We start from the raw sequence: 15412 nt of genomic DNA, 5'->3' as shown, positions 1-15412 counted from the left end.
CTCTAATGTTTGCACTCTCCTCTTAAATAAATAAGCATTTAATTTTTTTTTGTTTCTTCCAACTAAGTATTTTATTTTTTTAAAATGTTTATTTATTTTTGACAGAGAGAGAGAGAGAGAGAGACAGAGCATGAGCGGGGGAGGGGCAGAGAGAGAAGGAGACGTAGAACCCGAAGCAGGCTCCAGGCTCTGAGCTGTCAGCACAGAGCCAGACGCGGGGCTCGAACTCACAAACCACGAGATCATGACCTGAGCCGAAGTCGGACGTTCAACCGACTGAGCCACCCAGGCGCCCCAATAAATAAGCATTTAAAAAAAGAATATGAGGAAAATGATTCCAACCAGAATTTGGTTGGTGAAAAATAGGGTGTCTGCATAATGTCTACCCTGATTTAATTTCCACCTCTCTACCTCTCCCGTGTAACTCTTGGACACCCTGCTCACCCACACAGGTTATTCTGGCCAGGCCACACAGTACTGGTCAGAGTAAATTCTGTCATCCCCCTTTCCTTCTATTTTTGCTCTTTTTTTTTTTTTTTTTTTTGTTCTTTTTTCTTCTTCTCTTCATTCTTGTTCCTCCATTCTCACCCAGGATATATAAGAAGGTAGGATATCTGGGGTATTGAAATAATTTCTAGGTCCGTGGTTCTGGGGATTTTATTCATAACAATTTAAAAATTGAAAACACATCAGGGGATGTTTTCTGTTAAGCTACCTCATGAGTACCCAGAAATGTTTTTATTTACCTACCGTGCTCAGACAATCATTCTCACAGTGGCTGACAGAGAAATAGCCTACAATTTTTGCAGTTTATATGGAATGGCAACTCTGAAAATCTGAGATGAACCTTACACAAGTATGTTTGCCCATTCCCCCCCCCCCACCTTTGCTATCTATAATTTCATTGGCTTACATGTTTTCTGTTCTTTATAATTGTTCAACTCTCTTACTATTGGGGGGAAAAAAATCTTTGTTTCTTTTAAAGCCTAGAGTGCCCCCTAGTGGACCAAAACAGTTCAGAAAGGCCACTTCAGACCAAGCAACTCAGCAGGCACAGACCCCAGCTCCATTCTTCCAGGCTTCCTCATGAAGCAGATGACCAGGAAACAAAGTAACTGCTTAGACTGAATGGGGATTAAAAGTAAACCAATCCTACTTTTTAAAAAAATTTTTTTAATGTTTATTTATTTTTGAGAGAGAGAGAGCATGAGCTGGGAGGGGTAGAGAGAGAGGAAGACAGAATCTGAAGCAGGCTCCAGGTTCTGAGCTGTCAGCCACAGAGTCCCACACCAGGTTCGAACGCACCAACTATGAGATTACGACCTGAGCCAAAGTCGGCTGCTTAACTGACTGAGCCACCCCGGTGCCCCCAAATCCTACTTTTAAAATGGAATTTCATGGGGCATCTGGGTGGCTCAGTGGGTTAAGCAGCCGAGTTCAGCTCAGGTCATGATCTCACAGTAAGTGGGTTCTAGCCCCATATCAGGCTCTGTGCTGACAGCTCAGAGCCTGGAGCCTGCTTCAGATTCTGTGTCTCCTTCACTCTCTGCCTCTTCTCTGCTCACACTCTGTCTCTGTCTCTGTCTCTCTCTCTCTCTTTCAAAAATAAATGAACATTAAAAAAATTTAAAAATAATGAAATAAAATGGAATTTCATGGAAGACAATAACGTAAGACAATTTGGCAATTCTCATCTTGTGCTATTTGAGTTGTTCTACCTAGTGCAGAATAAATGCATAAACATTTGCTGAAGTTTTACCATAAATGAGGCAATTTACCAGGTGTTAAGAATATGTAAAAGAGATGAGACAGTAGGTTACAGTCTACCAGGAAGGCCATTACACATAAATAGAGTAGAGTCAAAGAGTAGGACCCTAAGAGGAGAATGAACTAAAAGCTTTATTATCACAGAGGAGGGAGAAACACTTGCATGTGGGGTGATTGGACAAAGTTTATGAAGAAGATGATTGTTCTCTTTTTTCTGCCTTTTTGATGAGAAGCACAGAGGAAAACATAAACCTTTATGATAGCTTATTACTTGTTGTTAATTTTAAGAGGAATTCATGAATGCATGAATTACTACAGGAATGAAACATTACATAAAGACTAAAATCCCCTATGACTACAACTCTCAATCTTTACCTTTTCATTATTCACTAATTTGGAGTTGATGATTCTAGGTGGTTTACTGTAGATTTACACACATGTCCCAAATATAAGAATCCATAGAAAATATATAATATAGTTTTATTTACAGGTTTTTAATACAAAATGACACATACTGTGCATACCTTTCAGTAACTTGCTTTATAAACTCAATAATAGGGGTGTCTGGGTGGCTCAGTCAGTTGAGCACCCAACTCTTGATTTCGGCTCATGGGGTCGAGCCCCATTTTGGGCTCCATGCTGAGCTTGGAATCTGCTTAAGACTCTCTCTCTCTCTCTCTCTCTCTCTCTCTCTCTCTCCTCACCATCTGCCCTTAGCCCAGCTTGCTCTCTCTTTAAAAGGGAAGAAAGAAACTAAACTCAGTAATAAATCTTAGGGGTCTTATTATATTAACACACATATATCCTTCTGTTGCATTATTTCCATGTTAGGAAATACCACCATTTATACATCCCTTCCTCTATTGAAGAAGTATTAAGAGGTTGATTTTTTTTAATCTATGAAATACACAACAACAATAAACCCTTCTGAGCATTCTTCTATATTCATATGTGCACATGTTTCTCTAGGAGCTTAAATTATGAAAAAGTGAATGAATGTGTCATGAAGCTAGTAGGTGAAAATGACTCCAGGCAGAGGGAAAGTCAGGGATGCTGTGCAGGGGGTTGGTGGTCACACATTTCCTTCTTCCCCACGCGGTTCAAGGGTCAACTATATATCAAAGTGTTAGGATGTGCCATTTACCTTAAAACTTTGTAACACAGACAATAAGATATCATATATTTGTGCCACTTGAATTAAGTTTCAACTCTAAGGAGAGGCAATGACCTTCATCAGGAAAACAAATTGCAGAGGGGGGATCAGCTTACATTGTAATGGAAAGCCATGACACAGGAAACTAAAATTCAGATATCCACATCTTGAGCAATATGTGAAACTTTACTAAATAAGAGAGCATACCATATGTTAGGTTTTTATTGGCAAATTAGGGGTATATTAAATAGCAAAATTAATGTTATGCCTGGGTCTTTTTGTCTAAGTAATCTCTACACCCAACATGGGGCTTGAACTTACAACCCTGAGATCAAGAGTCACATGCTCCACCCACTGAGCCAGCCAGGCACCCCAACATGAGTCTTTAAATAAAGGTATCTAAGATACATGTCTTGGCTAAAATGTTTTAGAGACACACTCTACTCTTGCACCAACAGAATATAAAAATCGAAGGTAGTCTGTACTTTGAAACTTTATGAATGGAATTAAAGATTTCACCCTTAACAGATCTAGTGTCCAGCCAGTGGTGGATACAGATGTGAATAAACAAAGTGTGATATATTCAGATAGTAGGATACTTAGGAAGAGGAAGTAATGAGCGACTGATACACACAAGAGCATGGGTGAATCTTGTTTAATGAAAGAAACAAGGTACAAAAGAGTCCCTACCATATGATTTCCTGGATTTAAAGTTCTAGAACAGTTAAAATCAATCTTTGGTGATCGCAATAAGAGCAGTCATTGTCGTCAGGAAGAGGATGACTGGAAGGGGACACATAAAATCTTGCTCAGGTGAACGGAGTATTGTTTCTTCAGATTGTTTTAATATTCTCTTTGCCTTTCCATCCTATTTAAAAGACAGAAAAAATCAGAAATAAGGATGGATAAGGGAGTTAATGCAAGAATATGACTAGGAATTACCATCTCCAGACACATTCTCATTAGTCAATGAATGATCATTTGTTTTAGTTAAAATAAAATATTGCCAAAGTTGATTAGAATTTGCCTCTGTGCTAAAATGAATTTCTGGTCAAATATAGACAAAATGGGAAAAATTGAAATTAAATTCACTGATAACTCAATAGTGATTCATGTAATATTTCCAAAATCCCCTTTATATAATCCTTTATCATGGGAAGTTTCTCATATTTATATAATAATCATATAAAACAGTAAAGAAGTCGAATCTGCTTTGACGTCTCAGGCAGAGTTGGGGAAGAGAAAATGGGGGATGCTCTCCAGCTGCTTGAGTGTCCTGGAGAATGAACAAAAGTGGTCCATTCAAGAGAGAGAAACTGCACAATAAATTGACTAGGGAAAACCTAAAAGAATTATTAACTACAACGGAATATTGGAGTAAAAAGGGAATGGCTAGTAGGAAGGAAAGAGGAATCCTACAGGAATAGGGGATGTAAAGTGTAGCCACTGCTCAGGGATACAATATGCAGGAAGAGGTTCCCATCCACTCCAGGGCTGAGACTCAGACCTTGGAGAAGACACACTTGTGGTTCACTGGATGGCAGAGAAGTCACTATGGTGCGGTAACAGTGGAACTTGCTGCAAATCCACCCTTGAGAACTTGCCAGAAAACCATCCTTTGGGATGCTGGGAAAAGATGTTCACAAGGACATGTCTTATGGGAGGCATTCTTCTACACACCCACCTAGAAATGGGGGTGCTAAGGGAAGCTGCTGTCCCCCTGGGTGCTGCTGAACACTGCCCTGCAGGAAGCTGGTGCAGGTGCTGGCATGAGCTGGTCACTGGAGACGCCCCCAGGCTGCAGGAGCTTGCCAGAGGGAACACAGACAAGGAGGCAAGTCCCTCTCTTCCTGCACTTGCTACTGAAAATTTTAAAGTTGCGCCAACTGGCAAAGAAAATATTTGAAGGGACCAAATCTAGTTTTAAGAACAAGCAAAAGATGAACTTGGAGCTGAGAGTTAATAAATCTCTCCCACCCCTTTGACTACTCAGCTTCTATATGTAAACTTCTACACATATTTGAAACACATGTAACAACAAAACAATTCAATATTTTTACCTCCTTCAGGATACTGCTATCCTTCTTGGCAAGTGAAAAAAACTTCTCCCCCTTTCCCCAAAATGAGGAGATGCCTGGATACAATTGTGCCATCACTGATGATATTAATAACTCTTCAGATTCAGAGCCCCTCTAAAAAATTCTGTTACCTATAAGCTAAAGTGTAAAGTTAATTTCCAAAAGGTTGTATATAAAATGAAAATGGGAAAGATAGTAGCAGGAAAGATTTAGCACATACAAGTAAGCATACATATATAACAAGAAAATACAAAATATGCAAAAGTACTATGACTTTGCCTATACTTCACATGGTGAGCTTTGAATGATGTATAGAATTGCTGAATCCATATGTTGTATATATGAAACTAATTAACATTTTATGTTCATTATACTTCACTTTTTAAAAGTACTACAACTTTGGGGCGCCTGGGTGGCTCAGTCGGTTGAGCTTCCAACTTCGGCTCAGGTCACGATCTCAGGGTCTGTGAGTTTGAGCCCTGCGTCGGGCTCTGTGCCTGGAGCCTGCTTCCAATTCTGTGTCTCCCTCTCTCTCTGCCCCTCCCCCGTTCATGCTCTGTCTCTCTCTGTCTCAAAAATAAATAAACATTAAAAAAATAAATTTAAAACTCTACAACTTTGTTTCTGTAATTGGTCACAAGGCTATAACTGACATCTATTGCTTCCTTAATCAATCTCTACTTTATATTTCCCCTGCCCTCAACCAGTTTTGTTTGGGTAACTATAGTTTTCCATTAAGCTTCACCACTGAGCATGAAAGTACTAACAGGCTCCAAACATAGTATTCTTGCTTCCATTGTGTAGATGCAACCCAATATCTTCTTGTTAATCAAGATCAACCACTCCAGCCAATAGATATTTTTCTTTATGGTTCAATGACTGAGAAGCTCAAAATATCCAGGAGTTATACTTATCATCCATTGAGTAGAGAGATTTTTTTTTTTTGTCTCCTGGCAGAAGAATTCTTCCCTAAAGACTAAGATCTCCAAATCCACATAGCATAAAGTTGCCAGTATGGAAATCTCAAAGTCTGATAGTGGGTTATTAGCTGTAATAGTAAGAGAAGCCACTTCCACATCTATGTTTTGATTCCAGGGCCCATGGATTCTGGCTATGTGAAAGACAGTAATGCATAAAGTAACATAAATTTCTCTGATTTGAAGCACATGTTAATTTCTACTAACAAAGTCTCATCAGTCAGGGTGTATCTCCCAACTGGCATTGTAACTCAGTCTTCAGTAAGATATTCTGTCTTTCAATTAGGCCAGCCACTTCTGAGTGGTGAGGTATGGGGTAAGACTGGCTAATTACATGAAAAGTCAGAATTATTAGTTTGATTGATAAAATAACTCAGGATTCCCACATTATTCTTAATATAATTCTTTATTGTAGAAAGTTCCTCATAAAAATCATATGTAACCTGGGGCGCCTGGGTGGCTCAGTCAGTTAAGCATCCAACTTCGGCTCAGGTCATGATCTCACGGCTCATGAGTTCAAGTTCCACATGGGGCTCTGTGCTGACAGCTCAGAGCCTGGAGCCTGCTTCGAATTCTGTGTCTCCCTCCCTTTCTGCCCCGCCCCCACTCATGCTCTGTCTCTTTCTCTCAAAAATTAATAAACATAAAAAAATACATAATCATATAAATAAATAACTAATAATAAAAGCAGAAAGGGAGGGAGAAGGGCAGGGTATTTTTGATTTTTCAGGTAGAGTTAGGGTTGGGAAGGTGGGGGTATGATCTCCCAACTGCTCAGGGTCCTTGATATAAATCCTATTTTTCTTCAAACTCACTTTGAGTTCGGAATCAAAAACATTAGTAATCTCCTTCTCCTACTAATCTGAATAAAGCACCCACCACAGTCCCTTTGGGCAATGTACTTGAGCTAATGATAGTGTCACCTAAAAATAGAGGTAGAGAGATTATGGTCCAAAAATAAAAAGGGAAGGAAGGAAGGAGAAGGACATTAAAGGAATACAAATTCCTTATTCCAGATTTTATGTCTCCAACACCAGTGTTTACTTTCCTTGTACCCTTCCAGCAATCACTCAAACACATTTATTACACATAATCATATCACCACATCCTAAAAATTACCGTTGATCTTCTGATGTATCGTTAGTGATGATCTATTTAGTCTCTCTATATTTTGAGGGCTGTTGGGCACTTTTCACACATTATAGAATAAACCAAGAAGCAGCTAGAAAGCTTCCTCTTTATCTTTCTCCCCTTTCTGCAGAGTATTTGTTATCTCTAAGACTTCAAGAACACAAGGACCATAAAACTTCTTACACAGTTCTTTCCATCCTAACACAAAACAATTTTATACTGGGTTATAAGTTTATACTGGGTCCAGTGACACCTAGTATTCACTGCAGTTCTTATCAATATTTCTAGCAGAGTTTGGGGCGCCTGGGTGGCGCAGTCGGTTAAGCGTCTGACTTCAGCCAGGTCACGATCTCGCGGTCTGGGAGTTCGAGCCCCGCGTCGGGCTCTGGGCTGATGATGGCTCAGAGCCTGGAGCCTGTTTCCGATTCTGTGTCTCCCTCTCTCTCTCTGCCCCTCCCCCGTTCATGCTCTGTCTCTCTCTGTCCCAAAAATAAATAAACATTGAAAAAAAAATTAAAAAAAAATATTTCTAGCAGAGTTTGGCATTGTTAAAATTACTACATCATTAATTATAATGTTGTTAACATATAAGATTCAAACTCTAATATTCCAACTATGAAATCAAACAAGAACAGGAGAAAAAGCAAGAAGAAAAAAAAATGTCCATAGCTGGAAGCAGCAAAAGAGATTATATCCACAAATTTCTGGTGAAGATTTGTAGAATTTAAATTACTAAAAGAAGGGGTGCCTGGGTGGCTCAGTTGGTTGAATGTCCAACTCTTGATTTCAACTCAGGTCATGATCTCACGCTTTGTGAGTTCCAGCCCCGCAATGGGCTCTGCACTCATAATATGGAGCCTGCTTAGCATTCTGTCTCTCCATCTCTCTGCCCCTCTCCTGTTCATGCCCCACCCCCTAAAATTAAGTAAGTAAGTAAATAAATACATTAAAAATTTTCAGAGTTCCTCTTAAATAAAGGAATTGACACTCAAAGATAATATTCTGACACATTCCGACCAACACAGTAAGATCTAGGGGGAAAAAAATTCCAAGAAGATGATCTGTGAATGATGAAAGAAACAAGCAGTCAAACTTTTCAGGGAAAGAACATGAGGAGTTCGTGTTTTGTTTTCTGGGTTGGCTGACAGAAGAAATGATAAATGAAAACTCATATAGTTAACCTCGTAGGCGGTCAACCTCAAGGCCAGTCTTTGAGCATCTTGGTATTGTATGACCAGAACACTATCTTCTCCATCATTCTGTAATACTATTTATTGTCATGTAGTTTCTACAAAGACCAAAAACCTGCTAAATTAAGTTTATCAGACATGGAGTTGTAGAATTATATAGAAATAGCTGAGTCTGCTCAGCTCTATTTGCCTCATTTGTCATCATACAGCAAGAGATCTCTGATAATACCACAGGAAGAGACCGTCAGTCTCCAAAAACTCCCCTACCATGGTGGTTTGTGTTCAGCTCCCCCTGCAGTCCCAGACACTGTGTCACGCACAGCACAGAAGTAGTTGGCCGCATCGCTGCCAAGCGCTCGGGATTTCCTCAGGTGGAAGGTGGTTTCATGCTTCTTAAATTCAGCCTCAAAACCTTTGATGCCTTTAACCAGGGTGTCCCCTGAAAAGTACTTCAGTAGAAACTGGAGTCCTTGGTTGGGGTGCTGCATGTACCAGAAGAGATAAGGAGTTCCACTTGAGGAATAGTTGCACCTCAGCTCCAGAGGGGCTCCTTCAGAGACAGTGACATGGACATCAGGCTGCGTCACTGACTGGGCTCCAGTGTCTCCTGCAAAATCAGTGTTGTATCAGTGAAAGCAGTGCACACTTCACAATGAAAAGTCAGTATTTCCAGTTGAATCTGTAGAACTATAGACTAATATGAAATTTTACTCACGCGGGGCAAATATCCCCAGTGTTGAGATAAGCAACAGGAACATGGCCGAGCAGTAGAAAGGCAGTGGCTCTTCTCAGGAAAATCTCCCCCTGAGCAGACAAGAAACTGGCTGAGGAAACCAAGCCCTCGGATATAAGAAGGGTGGAGAAAGTAAATTTGGACAGGTTCCTTGCTGAGATAAAAATGCAAAAGCTGCTGAGATGAGCCTGGAGCTTTCTGACGGATGATTCTTGTCCCTGTCTCTGTCTGCAAAGAACTCAGCCAGCTGCAGGGGGGAGGGCGTGAGCAGATGATGTTGAGCAACAAGATCTCTACTTTGTGCAGCATCGTCCCCTGGAGGCCCCTCTAAGAACTAGTTTATGTGTTCCTTCTGTTTTCTGAGGTATGAAAAGTTCTGCACAATATATTTCTTCCTTCCCAAACCTATCATGGTGTATTCTTCCCAGAGTCTGTTAGAAATGAGGTGTCATATAAAAGTAGACTAATGAGTTTCACTGAGAAATCAGTTTTTAAAAAATATATCAGACTCGGAATTCAAGTTACAACACAACACTTAAAATGTTTAGGATGAATTCAATCTCCATCAAAATACCACCAGCATTTTTCGCAGAGCTACACCAAACAATACTAAAATTTGCATGGAACCACGAAAGACCCTGAATGGCCAAAGCAATCCTGAAAAAGAAAAATAAAACTGGAAGCATTGCGATTCTGGATTTCAGGCTATCTTACAAAGCTGTTGTCATGAAGATAGTATGGTATTGGTACAAAAACAAACACGCAGATCAATGGAACACAACAGAATACCCAGAAATGGACCCACAACTATATGGTTAATTCATCTTCAACAAAGCAGGAACGAATATCCAATTGAAAAAAAAGTCTCTTCAACATATGGTGTTGGGAAAACTGGAAGGCAACATGCAGAAGAATGAAACTAGACCACTTTCTTATACCATACACAAAAATAAATTCAAAATGGATGAAAGACCTAAATTTGAGACAGGAAACCATCAAAATCCTAGAGGAGAATGGAGGCAGCAACCTCTTTGACTTCAGCCACAGTAACTTCTTACTAACATGTCATCGAAGGCAAGGGAAACAAAAGCAAACATGAACTATTGGTACTTCATCAAGATAAAAACCTGCACAGTGAAGGAAACAATCAACAAAACTAAAAGGCAGCCTCTGGAATTGGAGAAGATATTGCAAACGATACATCTGATAAAGGGTTACTATCCAAATCTATGAAGAACTTATCAAGTTCAACACTCGAAAAACAAATAACTCACTTAAGAAATGGACAGAAGACATGAACAGACACTTTTCCAAAGAAGAAACCCAGATGGCTAACAGACACATGAAAAGATGCTCAACATTACTCATCATCAGAAAAATATAAACCAAAACTATGATGAGATACACCTCACACCTGTCCGAATGGCTTAAATTAACAACACAAGAAACAACTGATGCTGGCAAGGATGTGGAGAAAGGGGGACTCTTTTGCACTGCTGGTGGGAATGCAAACTGGTGCAGCCACTCTGGAGAACAGTACGGACGTTTCTCAAGAAACTAAAATTAGAACTACCCTATGATCCAGCAATTGCACACTTAGGTATTTCCCCAAAGAATACAAAAATACATATTTGAAGGAGCACATACACAGTAATCTTTGTGCACAGTAATCTCTCCAAAATTGTGCTTGCCAACAGTGCAGGAGGTAGGGGAGATATTTCCAATACATGACTGTAAAAGGTTCTTTTTTTCTTAAAACATGTTATCTAAGACATCTGTGGGTTTGTGACTGAGGAAGGATGAATGATATTTCTGGAAGAGTCAGTTTCTCAATGAATTACACATCCTTGAAGAGTGGCTCCATTCCCCAAATTGAATAGTTTGGCAGACAATGTAAAAATTCAGTTGTACAAAAATACTGATAAAGAAAAACTAGTGTATTACAGAAGTAAATACAGTTTCTTGATATCAGGAAAGTTCTAGAAACAAAGAAAGACAAAATAGAAAATGATTCCGACCAGAATTTAGTTGGTAAAAAATAGGATGTCTACAAAACGTTCACTCTGATTTAATTTCCAGCTCTGTACCTTTCCTGTGCAATTTTTGGCCCCCCTCTCACCCACACAGCTGATTCTGGCCAGGCCCCATGTTGCCGATCAAAGTAAATATCGCACTATATTTTTGTTCCTTATTTTTATCTCTTCTCTTCATTCTTGTTCACTCTACTCTCAGCCAAGATATATGAAAAGGTAGGATAGTGGGGGTATTGAAATAATTTTCTTATCAGTTGGACTAGGGAATTTTAATCATAACAGTCAAAAAATTGAAAGCAGATAATGGGATATTTTTTGTTCAGTTTCCATGGTTATAATGCCCAGAAATATTCCTGTCCTGGTACCTGTGCTCAAAGAATTATCTTCATCATGGATTTATAGAGCTATAGACTCTAGATGTCTGATGAAGTTTATATGGAATGGCAGAATTGAAAACCTGAGATGAACTTTACACAGTGTTCCTCTTCTGCCCACCCCAACTTCGCTATCTATATAATATGACTAGCTCGCTTGACTAACCACGGTGTCCTTCAGTAGAAGAATGGGTAAATACACTATGGTATGTCCAAACAATGGAAACTTAGTGCTAAAAAGAAATGAGCTGTCACCTAATGTCTAAATAACTTTAAAAACAGAAGTCTAAGGAAATAAAGGTCAGCCTTAAGATTCCCACAGAATAAAGGATTTTTCAGCCAGTGGTATATGAATTAAAATATCTTTACAGTAATTTAAACTATTTAAGAAATATTTGGAAAAAAGTTTGTTTTATCAGAATGCCTTAGTCATCTAGGACTGCTGTAACAAAACACCATAGACTGTGTTGCTTAAACAACAGATATTTGTTACTCATGGTTCTGAAAGCTGGGAAGTCCAAGATCAAACTGCTGGCAGATTAGTTCCTGGTGAACTCCTTCCTTAGGGCTTACAGATGGACCCCTTCAGTTGGTGGTGAGAAGAAGCTCTCATATCTCTTCCTCTTTTTATAAGGACACTAATCCCATCATGGAAGTCCCATTTTCATGACCCTATCTAAATCTAATTACCTCCCAAAGGCCACATCTCCTAATACCATCACACCGGGGGCTAGAGCTTCAACGTATGAATTTTGGCAGAACACATCCAGTCCATAACACAAAAAATTCTGAAATTATCATTATCACTGAAGGAAATACTTATTTTCATAGGTAAAAATATCATAGACCAAGTTCAATCCAATTTAGCAACATAGATACACGAGTATATGGATTTACTCTAATTCTAAAAATCATTGTTTGAAATTATTAAAGAAATATGAAAAAAAAAAGAGAAATGAGCCATCAGCCATGAAAAGATGGGAGGAAAGTGAAATGCGTATTTATAGGTGCAAGAAGCCAATCTGAAAAGGCTGCATGCTGTTTGATACCTACTATATGACATTCTGAAAAAGACAGAACTATGGGGACAGTAAAAAGATCAGTGGTTACAGTGGGGTTAGAGGGAGGAAGGGAAAAAAATTTTTAAGTAAAAGAAAGCACAACTGATAAGCAAAAATCAGAAAGCTTATAACACAGATTTGGAAGGAAATTTTTTATGTGCTCTTCTCAATTCGTCAAAAATCAACTTCCAGTTTTCTGCTAGTTTAGAAAGTGATCATTGCTTGCTATAAAGGGCCGTGGAGTTCATGGCTGTTCTGTTCCTTATGAATTTTCTCTCGCGGTCCACTTATTTTCCTTCCCTATGCGCCAATACGATCAGTACACACACACACACACACACACACACACACACACACACACACACGTGTGTGTGCATGCAGGCATACACGCATGTACCAACACAGGCAACATCCTCCTCCTCAGTTATTCAAAATATATTCAAAAATATGTGGGGTTTCTTTTCCCTCGGCCTTCCCGGAGGGCCCAGCACACACAGAGGTATTTCTGCACTGGGCCTCGTTTTCTTCTTCATCAAGTCTCTCACACAAGTTTGCATTTCTGCCTATACTGCTCATTCTCTAAAATTTGTTGGCATTACGGTCTGCTGATAGCTTCTTTTCTGTTTCTGTTTGGTTTTGTGGGTTTCTGCTCTGTGGGATGTTTTTACCATCTCTTGAATAGAGTTTTAGAGAAAATCAAGAGATAAATGTGTATTTTTAATCAACCATTATTTTTTCTAAGTATTTTATTTTGGGGGCACCTTGGTGGCTCAGTCGGTTAAGCGTCTGACTTCAGCTCAGGTCATGATCTCACGGTCCGTGAGTTCGAGCCCCGCATCGGGCTCTGTGCTGACAGCTCAGAGCCTGGAGCCTGCTTCAGATTCTGTGTCTCCCTCTCTCTGACCCTCCCCCATTCATGCTCTGTCTCTCTGTCTCAAAAATAAATAAACATTTAAAAAAAGTTTTTAAAAAAATTAAAAAAATAAAAAAGAAGTCATGTCCCTGTAAACGTTCCACTTGAGGTGTTGAGCGCTAGATGACCTTTCATGCAAATAGCAAAGCAAATGTTTTACAGACTATAAATAAACGTAGATACATAATGAAAGTAATATGAAGAAATTAATCTATAACCAAAAGGGCAGGAGGGAACATAACAGGAAAATAAACATAATGTTCCTTAATGGGTGCTTACACAAAGGAACATTTTTAGAATTAGGTAATGCCGAGAAACATAGATGATGCACGCTACCAGGAAATTGCTAACAAATATAATGACACGTTTGCCACAATAAAGCAGCCAGTCTAACGCACTGCTGTTGTCTGTGTCCATTTGTTATTTCGCCAATGCTGTTCATCCTTCGGGAACCCCTGGACCTGCTGGGGCTGGACCTCAGCACCTTCTGGTTTCTATGCTCTAGCCATTTGTATGACTTCTGTATCAAGCAGACACTGAGGAACAAACCACCATACAGAGTGCTGGAACCAGAGTGGATCAGTCAGAGATGCTCAGCATCCCAGGCCCTGTTCTGCTCAGAGTTTGCGCTCAGCTCCCCCTGCAGTCCCTGTCACTGTGTCACTCAGGACACAGTAGTACACAGCTGAATCTGACGCTTGCACTAATGATTTCACCAAGTGGAAGGTTTTGGATTTTCCATCATAGGTGGCTTCAAAACCTTTGTGACTTCCCTTCTCCTTGTCCCTCAAGGCTTTCAGGAGGAGCTGTGGACCTTCTCCAGGATACTGGACATACCAGAAAAGATTGGGGTACCCTGTCGCTGAATAAGTACAGTTTATAGTCAGGGACTCCCCTTTGGAGAGGGTCACTGGGCCTTCCATCTGGGTCACTGAGTCTCCGTGGGTTTGTCCTGGGAAAAAAGAAAAGAGACCTGTGTTACCTTGGGCACAAATCTGGATAAAATTATAGTTATAGGTTTTGCTGTCACAATAGATGAAACAATCCAAATACGAAGAGGCATTTTACTTACCAAGCATCAAGAGTACCACAGTCACGAAGCCTGGAGAAGAGTTCATCTCTAGAGTGTCACCTAGCTAATGTGCTTCATTCGTAGCAGGAAGAAGCATTGGAGAGACAGAGCAATGATCAGTGGAAGCCCACATTTCTCAGGAAAGGTGTTTGTGTTAGGAAGCTGCACCCCCTGCTGGACGGGAACTGAAAAAGGGTGCATGGTGGCCACAGTCCTCCCAGAGTCAGCAAGATGTCTTTGTCCCTGACTATGAGGCGCGTGGCAGTCTTCAGGTGGCACTTGGAAATCTGAACAGCAGCAATCCTGACCTCCCAGGTCTACTTTCTTCTTAGGACACTACCTGATGTGAAAGTTCTTTAACAGAACATCCCAGCGCGTTTCTGTAGCTGAGAGGATAACAGTCTCTAAAGCATTTAATACAGTACTTTATGTTTTCACGTATCCACTGTGGGCCAGCCTATAATCCACTGACTGCCAGAAAATGGCTGGGATTGAATACAGAGAAAGTAATAAGAAGTCAAGTCATTACTGAGTGGTTCTGTGTTTTTCAACACTGTACCCCAATGTTAGAACAGTGGCTGTCCTTTTTTAATATTCACTAAATATTTTTTTAATGTTTATTTATTTTTGAGAGAGAGAGACAGAGACAGAGATAGAGTGTGAGCAGGGGAGGGACAGAGAGAGAGGGAGACACAGAATCCGAAGCAGGCTCCGGGTTCTGAGCTGTCAGCACAGAGCCCGACGCGGGGCTCAAACTCACGGACCGCGAGATCCTGACCTGAACCAAAGTCGGATGTTTAACCGACTGAGCCACCCAGGCACCCCAATACTTACTAAATATTTCTTAAACAGAAATAATGAACATGTGTCCTTTATCTGAAATATAGTATTTCTTGGTCCTAAAATAATACCAATTGTGAGGATTACTAT

The 15412-nt window shown here is 40.0% G+C and overlaps 2 gene segments (V, D, J or C); both read right to left on the bottom strand.

The window, feature by feature from the left end:
* Positions 1-8216: 8216 nt before the first annotated feature.
* LOC101082664 lies at positions 8217-9788 on the bottom strand. The segment is given in 2 exon segments: positions 8217-8903; positions 9012-9788. Coding segments are annotated over 2 exon segments (387 nt in total).
* Positions 9789-14027: 4239 nt separating this feature from the next.
* On the bottom strand, positions 14028-14633 carry LOC101082412. The segment is given in 2 exon segments: positions 14028-14362; positions 14483-14633. Coding segments are annotated over 2 exon segments (381 nt in total).
* Between the last annotated feature and the right edge of the window lie 779 nt (positions 14634-15412).

The sequence above is a fragment of the Felis catus genome, chromosome B3 (genome assembly GCF_018350175.1).
Source record: "Felis catus isolate Fca126 chromosome B3, F.catus_Fca126_mat1.0, whole genome shotgun sequence".
In the NCBI taxonomy this organism is placed as follows: domain Eukaryota; kingdom Metazoa; phylum Chordata; class Mammalia; order Carnivora; family Felidae; genus Felis; species Felis catus.
Note: the sequence above shows the minus strand (reverse complement) of the source record. Positions and strands in the feature narration are given on the sequence as shown.